At 41.3% G+C, this 9,925-nt stretch overlaps 1 protein-coding gene across 2 annotated transcripts in view; it reads right to left on the bottom strand.

Moving 5' to 3' along the window:
- Window positions 1–9,925, bottom strand: part of oxsr1b (oxidative stress responsive kinase 1b) — a 57,191-nt gene that overhangs the window by 28,014 nt on the left and 19,252 nt on the right. For both annotated transcript variants that reach the window (XM_031281983.2, XM_036000972.1), the window contains exon 3: window positions 5,633–5,741. In XM_031281983.2, the coding sequence (XP_031137843.1) occupies window positions 5,633–5,741 (109 nt within the window). The remainder of the gene's footprint in view (window positions 1–5,632; window positions 5,742–9,925) is intronic.

Below are 9,925 nucleotides of genomic sequence, written 5' to 3'. Positions count from 1 at the left end.
TCTCTCAATATTTCAAACAAAAACCGTCATGGTGTAAAAGTCATGAATTTAACTTTACTTCATCCAGCAACATCACCTTTACAGTCTTTTCATTTCCCTGGTCAGAGCAGAGCAGGAGGGCTGAGACTGAGCGAGAGGATGAGAGAGTAAAAGGGGGTAGGAGGGAGGAGGGGGAAGTGGACGAAGGAGATGAGAGCTGGTGCCAACTGTGCGAAAGGCCGATGGGGAATGCCAAGCAAAGTTGGAGGGTGAGAGGGAGGGCGGGGCATGGTAGGGGCCATCAAAACTTTTACTAAAGGTACACAATTTTTTAGAAGGAAAGAACGACAGGCGAACAGAGGTAATGTTGCATGTTAAAGTTTCAATATTTAAAACTATGAAACCTGAAGTCACCATCAAAGCTGTTTGTTAGCATTCTGGCAATAATTGAGGGCCACATCATGATGTGACAAATCCACTGTCTGTCCAAGTCTTTTCATATGCTAAATTGAAACAGTCAATCACAATCTGCCTTTTTAGCTGGATTCCACTCTTGAGTGGCATTCGATTGAGCTCGGCAGCAGGGAAGTTGGTCGGCGAAGGTTGCACATTAATCTCCTGGGAACACATTCCACTGCTTACTTTGGCATGACTCATATTCTGTCCCAGTGGGTTTCACTGGATGTCTCTCTGATGTTTATTCAGTCAGTGACAGGCCATGTGGCGCTCTAATGAAACAGTTGTTCATAAGTCACATTCAGAACAGGGATTTCCTGAAAAGCCCTGAACCTACTGCGCACCTACCACCAGGTTAGAAAATAAAATATTCCTTCACTGGGCAATTTTGGGTGATTTTTGCCCCCAATACTTGAAATTGGAGGCATTTACATACACAATCACACAATTCTGATCGTGTTTTATAGGGCAAATGCCTTAAATTTAGGGGGCAATTTTTCCCTTTGCTGTCGATTATTATTGACCGCCTACCACAAAACTCTTGTTTAGCTTAACAGGTTTGGGCTTGAACTGATTTGCCAGAGAGGAGGGCCGTCTTGATTGAAGATTACTTTTAGAGCTCTACTCATTTGGATGAACAACATATGACATGAAGTCAAAAATAAGACACTGGATGAACATACCTAAGAGATATTACCAATTACTTCCTATTAACAATTTATAAAAGTGGTTTAATTCAACAATGTCAAATATGAAAGTAAGACTCTTACCTAATGGCTGTTTTAATCCACTGATTTTTTGTGTAACATGTAAAGTTGGCCTTTTTTGTTGTATAAGCTAAACTATGTAAAGTCACACCAAGATCAAAACGCGTTTAATGGCATGTTTTAGTGGCATATGCCGAGACCAGTCAGGCTCAGTCTAGTTGTTATTCAAACTTCTACCACTTGGCGTGTCAGAAGGCAAACGTTTCAACAATTTGTCTATTTTTTAAGTACTTCTTATCTTTGTATCTTTTTTACTTTTCTGCTTGCTTGCTTGCTAGCTATTTTTGTAGAAGCAGAGTAAGGATTTCCGGCAAAACTTCACCTCTTTCTACGGTGCATGGAGAAGGGAAGGTAAAACTCCAGGAACACTTGTCGTATACAGAACAACTTTAAGGCCACAAGCTGAAACACGTTGGCCTGACAAGAAAGTTGTTCTTTATACTTTTGACATATTCCAAATCATTACATATGGAGTTAAGGTCTTACCGCTAACTGAGATCAGTGGGAGGCATGTCCTGTGAAGTAGGGGTGCATGATTCAGAAAATGTCACGATTCAATATTGATTTTTAGGCTCACTACTCAATTCAAAATCGATTTTTGATTCAAAAATGATTCTCGATTAAAAAAAAACGATTCACAGTATGTAAATGTAGTTACTTTTCCCATGTGTGTGTGTGTGTGTGTATGTATATATATATATATATATATATATATATATATATATATATATATATATATATATATATATATATATATATATATATACATACATACATACAGTGAGGAAAATAAGTATTTGAACACCCTGCTATTTTGCAACTTCTCCCACTTAGAAATCATGGAGGGGTCTGAAATTGTCATCGTAGGTGCATGTCCACTGTGAGAGACATAATCTAAAAAAAAAAATCCAGAAATCACAATATATGATTTTTTAACTATTTATTTGTATGATACAGCTGCAAATAAGTATTTGAACACCTGTCTATCAGCTAGAATTCTGACCCTCAAAGACCTGTTAGTCTGCCTTTAAAATGTCCACCTCCACTCCATTTATTATCCTAAATTCGATGCACCTGTGTGAGGACGTTAGCTGCATAAAGACACCTGTCCACCCCATACAATCAGTAAGAATCCAACTACTAACATGGCCAAGACCAAAGAGCTGTCCAAAGACACTAGAGACAAAATTGTACACCTCCACAAGGCTGGAAAGGGCTACGGGGAAATTGCCAAGCAGCTTGGTGAAAAAACGTCCACTGTTGGAGCAATAATTAGAAAATGGAAGAAGCTAAACATGACTGTCAATCTCCCTCAGACTGGGGCTCCATGCAAGATCTCACCTCGTGGGGTCTCAATGATCCTAAGAAAGGTGAGAAATCAGCCCAGAACTACACGGGAGGAGCTGGTCAATGACCTGAAAAGAGCTGGGACCACCGTTTCCAAGGTTACTGTTGGTAATACACTAAGACGTCATGGTTTGAAATCATGCATGGCACGGAAGGTTCCCCTGCTTAAATCAGCACATGTCAAGGCCCGTCTTAAGTTTGCCAATGACCATTTGGATGATCCAGAGGAGTCATGGGAGAAAGTCATGTGGTCAGATGAGACCAAAATAGAACTTTTTGGTCATAATTCCACTAACCGTGTTTGGAGGAAGAAGAATGATGAGTACCATCCCAAGAACACCATCCTTACTGTGAAGCATGGGGGTGGTAGCATCATGCTTTGGGGGTGTTTTGGGGATGGGGCGACTGCACTGTATTAAGGAGAGGATGACCGGGGCCACGTATTGCGAGATTTTGGGGAACAACCTCCTTCCCTCAGTTAGAGCATTGAAGATGGGTCGAGGCTGGGTCTTCCAACATGACAATGACCCGAAGCACACAGCCAGGATAACCAAGGAGTGGTTCTGTAAGAAGCATATCAAGGTTCTGGCGTGGCCTAGCCAGTCTCCAGACCTAAACCCAATAGAGAATCTTTGGAGGGAGCTCAAACTCTGTGTTTCTCAGCAACAGCCCAGAAACCTGACTGATCTAGAGAAGATCTGTGTGGAGGAGTGGGCCAAAATCCCTCCTGCAGTGTGTGCAAACCTGGTGAAACACTACAGGAAACGTTTGACCTCTGTAATTGCAAACAAAGGCTACTGTACCAAATATTAACATTGATTTTCTCAGGTGTTCAAATACTTATTTGCAGCTGTATCATACAAATAAATAGTTAAAAAATCATACATTGTGATTTCTGGATTTTTTTTTTTAGATTATGTCTCTCACAGTGGACATGCACCTACGATGACAATTTCAGACCCCTCCATGATTTCTAAGTGGGAGAACTTGCAAAATAGCAGGGTGTTCAAATACTTATTTTCCTCACTGTATGTGTATATATATATATATATATATATATATATATATATATATATATATATATATATATTATACATCCCTTAGTACATTCATGTGGATTTTTTATTTAGTTTATTTAGTATCTTTTATTGTCCATATTATTCATGTGGATTTGTTTATTTGTTATTTTAACATCCTGTTATGATGTATGTGTATGTTATGTGTGATGTCTGTAAGCTACTGGGACCTTGAATTTCCCCTTGGGGATCAATAAAGTATATATCTATCTATCATGTGATTGCAGTAGACATACAATTTAAAAAAAAAAAAAATGAATCGATTTTTGGAATTCTATGAATCGATTTTGAATCGGTAGAGCTTGAATCACGATACGAATGTGTATCTTCCTCACACCAATTTGTAATACTATTTGTGGGTTTATCTTTCTCCTAATACAAAAATATGTGGATAAATATTTTTTTTTTTAACCAAAAAATAATTTCTATTTTTTAAAACAAGATGAACTACTCCACAATCTTTCCACATACCCCCTGGCAACTGCTGAACTATTATGCTGCACTGGTATCTGCCAGTGTAACATGAGTGACATACTTTCTATGTTGCCAAACCAGCGTGATCTAGTACTACAGTATGTGGTGGTCTAACAACATTCTTCTCTATTAGGAATGAGACCTGTACTTTAGGAGTGTACATGTCAGTGCTTTGTCAGATCAACCGTCAAGCTGTTACAGTCTTTCAATAGCAGGAGACACAAGACAAGACAAGACAGGAGTCGGAGGGTGAAGGTTTCTTACGCTCCATCAAGCCAGAGAAGCAGACAGCGGTTGGCCTTCTTCGGGGGCCGGTAGTGATGGTCTATAAACCCGACCTCATTTGAGGTCTGTCTCCATGGCAGACGTTGCCATGGCCATCATTTAATTACTCCGCACAATAAAACTCAACATCAAGGGCCTCTGTTTAACTAGGATAAGGGGAACGCAAGAGGCCATTTTAAGTGGTGTCAGCTCCTGCTGGGATGCTGGCCGTCTCCTCAAGCGTCGCTTGGCGGGCACTGTGCCCCAGCCGGGCCCAGCTGCAAGGCGGATGCCAAGCGGCTCATGACTCGAGGGTGTCTGAGGGAGCCAGACATGCCACCTGGGCACTATCGGTTACAGTGGGACGCTGTTTACACAGGGGGCCTGAGAGGAACAAGTGTGGGTGGAAAGAGAGTGGAAATTAGTGTGTGGATGTATTACTGTATGCTTATGTGTGAGACTGAAAAGCAGTGAGACTGAAAGCAGGATGAAGACAGAATCAACTGGCAATTTCTTTGACTTTTTGTAAACAGAAGACCATTGCTCTTATCAGGGTGTCTTCATCTCTGAAGACGGTGCTCGTTGCTTTTCAAATGTTTGGTACAGGATGCCTTTATCTACATGCTGTTTGTGAGCTCTCACAGGTCTGCTGCAAAAACTCTTATCCCTCAAATACTTAAATACATTTGCTGGTGAGAATAAAAACGAACAAAACAATCTGAAGCAGATGCAATTGCTGCATTTTGAGGTCTTTCTCTCCATGGTGGCCTCCTCTTCATGCTCCTCTCACTAGTTAATTGCAGCGCTGCCACATGGGTGCCATGATGCCAGCCTGCGGGCTGTTATTACCTCTGCCCTGTCATTAGCTCCTGCACTGTTTCTGAGTTAAAGCCCGGAAAGAGCTATGGCTCACATGGGACACAATGAGGATCAGTGCTGTCACATTCCCTACAATCACAGTTAACATCGCCGGCAGCAAGTAGCCCAGCTCTTCCTACTGCTCTTCTCTCATCACGAGGGGCCCTGCCAAACATTCTGGACCCCCCTGATATGACTAAGGCCAGAAGTATACGCCAAACCAAATTGTATTTGATGTGTTCACAAAGCTAATCAAACAGCATTTTATTAGTATACAAAAAAGAAAGAAAGGAGATTGATATTTTTGCCTGTCCACGATCTAGACATTCAGATGGAAAGACAGAAGTCAAAAGCAGTGTATTAAAAGACGGATGATGGAAGAATAAAGCCTTGGAAGACACACGCACTTACCACCACTGAGCAGCTTCATGACCAGCCACAGCTCATCCTTTACGACAAACGAGGTGTAGTAAGACACAATGTTGGGGTGGTGACACTGGCTCATGGCCTGAATCTCTTTCTGTAAGAGAGAAAAAAAAAAAAAAAAGAGAGACAGCGTGCAATTAATCAGAAATGTACAAAGCATTAAGATGATCAAATGACAGACTGCTTATTTGCCATTGACCTGAGAGAGCTGGTGTAATCTGACACTTTGTCCCATCATTATGTTGTGGAAATGGATTTAAATTTTATATCAGAGCCACTGTATCTTTATTGATGTCATTTTTAGTCCCACCCCTGAAGCAGCAAGCAAACAACCAATTTAGAGCTATTAACAGTTGGGGTGGTTGTGAGATGATCAATGAAACAAACAATTTACCTTTCCTTATGTTTTCATCCATGACAGATAATGCCTTATACCTAACTATTCTCCTCTGGCCTCCACAAAAGGTTGTGAGAAAAGTCTGGAGGAAATAAACCGAACACAGTCAGAATAAATGCCTATGCCTTTAATGCTGCAGCTATTCTTGAAATTTAGCGTGATACTCAAGATCTAAATGACGTCAGTAAACAGAAGAGAAATAGGCTAGGTCAATATAATGCATATCTACGCAGGAGCAAAAAAAAACAGCCCATACTCAGCCCTTTATACAGCTGTAAGCTCTCTTTTAGTGTGTGTGTGTGTGTGTGTGTGTGTGTGTGTGTGTGTGCGTGTGCATGTGTATTTGGAAAGCAGGAGAGCTGAGGTAATGCTGGCACAGAAGTCTAATCCATGACTTCAGCAACAGTCCTCAAGTTATTTGAGGATAGACAAGCTTCCTAAAACAAAGAAAATCTGGCTGACTTCAGAGTTTGGACCACTGATTCACAGAGGTTTTGCTTCTGTGTCTGCACTTACTTGACAAATGACTGGACCGGTTACTGGAGCTCCATACTAATGCTCAGCATCTCGGTTTTTGTTGCAATAGTTACGCATACAACTGTTAAAGAGAGACCTAAGTGAAAAGGTATTCATCTGTAAAATTCCTTTGAAAACTCAACACAGTCTAATCTAGAGCTGAAAGAAGGAGTTGATTAATAGATTAGTAAATTGAATTTCTTTGGGTTTTGGACTGTTGGTTGGACAAAACAAGCAATTTAAAGAGGTCACCTTGAGTTTTGGGGAAATTCTATATTCTAATATTTTATACACCAAACAATGAACTGATCTATTGTGAACTCAATCAGCAGATTAATAGACAATGAAATGAAATGAAACAAGTTGCAGCCCTAGTTCAATCATGAATGACATCCATGCTCGGTGCCACCCTTGGGTGACATATAAACTGCTATCGTGCAGAATGTATTTTACAATAGCAATCTTTCATGTGAACATTTAATTTACATAAAAAAACCAGGTAAAATATTTGAGAAAATACAATTATTTTATATCATACACACATCTAAGGAGTGATCAATGTCAAAATCACCTATATGTGTCGAGTACAGAGAGGTCCAGGGTGTGTTGTTTACACATTGCATCTTATTATGTATTTTACCCCTTTTCCCAGTCTTTGCTCTAAGCTATGCTAAACATGTGCCAGATCTGCAGTATCTCTCTATTGGATGCACTGATGTTAAATCAATATCGACCTTCTCATCTAATTATGGGTGTCACCATGAACGACCATATTTCCGAGTCTTATTTAAAATAGATATTGAGCGTTGTACAATGACAGGTGCGCCACAAGCCTGTTTCCTGAGGAACCTTAACAAGCTGAAAACATTTGTTAAAGGCATTAATCAATTAAAAAATATTTGCTTGTGGGTCAAAATTTAAGCCTGATCTTCCATCAGCATAAATCCTTAGCTTACACAATGTGCATTAGCAGCAGTATGCCTCTGTTGCAGAGTCATCACTATTGAGCCTGTAGCCTTTAGTGAGTGCCTTCGCCAAAAGAGGCTAGAACACGCAGGTGACATCATGATGTCATAAGAAAACACTTGACAAAAGAAGGTTAAGAACATGAACAGAGTCATAAAAAGGGTGGATACAGACTGTGCATGAAACAAAGTCATTGGACCATGACAGGTACAGGTGTGTTTAAATGCACACAGATCTGTACAGGACAATAGTGCAGGAGAAAAGGTGCAGTGTCAAAAATGTTTCAGAGCATGAGGTTCCATTCAGATTGACCAGCAACAACCATTTGACCAACAGGTGAGCCGACACACCATTTTGCTTCTAAACTAAAGTTGGTTTTGATTATCAAGCAGTCTAATAACTAAGGGTGTCATGATTTCGATTTTAAATCGAAATCGACCGAAATTAAGTCACAATCTCGAATTTTGAATAAAAAAATGGAATCGTCGATGCTGCCACGCCCCCATGTCACGTCCGGTTGCCTTGTCAAGCGGAAAAAAAACACACGTGTTGAAGTGCTGCAAGTCAACCTCCTCGACAGAACTTGAACCCCCTCCTCTTTCACTGAAGTCGCCGGTGTGGAAGTATTTTGGATTTCCAGTGAGTTATGTTGACAATGTTCGCATTGTTGAAAAAAAAAAGCCACAGTTTGCAAGCTCTGCTATGTGTGTGTACCATATTCTGTGTGTTTACCATTGCACGTTAGCCTAGCAGCTAGCGGAGTTTTCCTCTGTTTATAGCTTAATCCCGACAAAACCACACAGTTGAATTTTAGCCTGCATGCATGTTTTTTAGCCTAAACAGGGCAGCTTATATTGGTTATATTAGACAGAGCCACAAGTTAGTGGACTGCCGAGTCGCCCTCTCTGCTCTCTGTCTGCTAAAGGCTCTTTTACACTAGACACATCCAAGGTGGCGCGTGCCATCGTGACGTCAAAATGACGTAATATCCTGCCGGCACGCCCGATTTATGGCGCGCGAGCAGAGGTCGCGCATGGCTCTTTTTTTCAGCGGTGAGCGACAAAGCGGAAACGGGAGACCTGAACAGGTTCGCCGACAACCAGATACCAGACTCTCACAGTGACTGCAAGTCTCTCTTGTAAACTTACTGGGTTAAGATGAGTTCTTTTATGGCGAATGAAAGGCTTGATCCAACAAAGTAGGTCATCGACTCAAATCGAAGCATTGACGGCAATGCTGCTGCCAGTTCTGCCGTTGTTTACCTTTTTCTTCTAGTCCGTAGAAAGAGCAACGTCTGTAGCCTTTCCTCATTAGTGCCACCTCTGTTCAGGAGAAGACTGCAACTAGTGTCGCGAGCACCAGCGCGGGTATAAATAGTCACGCCGATCCCATGACGTCACATTTGCCCGCGCCAGCTGGGCTGCATCTAGTGTTCAAGAGCCTTAAGACCGCTGTGTTGGCTCGATGGTGTTTTAAGCCCCCAAGCAAGCCTTCAAGGCAGCGCTGTGACCGTCTTCTTCAAGGCACCTAACCATAACCATTGCCTAATCCTAGTGCCTTCTAGGCAGCGCTGCCTGGAAGACAATGTTGGGGCCTTTAACACCAAACTCCTGCTGCGAAGCGTCTACCCTCAGCATTGTCGGCAAACTTTTTTTTAATTTTTACTTTATTGACAAATTGTCAAGTTTCCAATGACTGAAGATATACATAGGACGTTATTGTTACATTATGTTGTTAATACATGTTTTAAATTTGACAATGTAGTGTGGTACATTGCGAACAAAGGTCAGATATTATATTGCATACAAGTCTAGTCTAAAAATGGCATAGCAACCTGTGCTTTAAAAAAAGTAAATGTAAAAATCGAGAATCGAATCGAACCGTGACCTTAGAATCGAAAATTTAATCGAATCAAGGATTTGGAGGATCGTGACACCCCTACTAATAACTTCCAGTCTGTCGGGCCAGATGGTGAGCTCTGTGGGTCCTCTCCCATATCATTCTTTCTCTGGACACTACAGGCTGAGAGACAACAATAATGATATAGCCTGATGGCTGCTAACTGGTTTCAGTGGAGCCGAACCCCCCTCTGTTCTCAGCAGTGGAAGAGGAAGGTCATCACAGCTCTGTGGGCCAGGGCAACCCCAGAAAAGAAAAACAATGGGATAACAGGGAGGATATCATGCTCTGGCAGTTGGCAGGTTTTCCCATCTTTTTTCAACAGACAATGTGTAAATCAGAGAGACTCTTTGTGGGGATTAGGTCACTGTACAGTGGAACTGTTCTCATCGCTCAAAGCCACTGATGTTACTTCCTTCTGTATAACCTTCAATGTAGCCTTTGACATTTGATGAAATGTTGCTTTGGGAAAATATGTTTGCAGGACATTACAACTAAGA

Source organism: Sander lucioperca, chromosome 1 (genome assembly GCF_008315115.2).
Source record: "Sander lucioperca isolate FBNREF2018 chromosome 1, SLUC_FBN_1.2, whole genome shotgun sequence".
Taxonomy (NCBI): Eukaryota; Metazoa; Chordata; class Actinopteri; order Perciformes; family Percidae; genus Sander; species Sander lucioperca.
The sequence above is the reverse complement of the archived record's forward strand: the minus strand, read 5'-3'. Positions and strand labels throughout refer to the sequence as shown.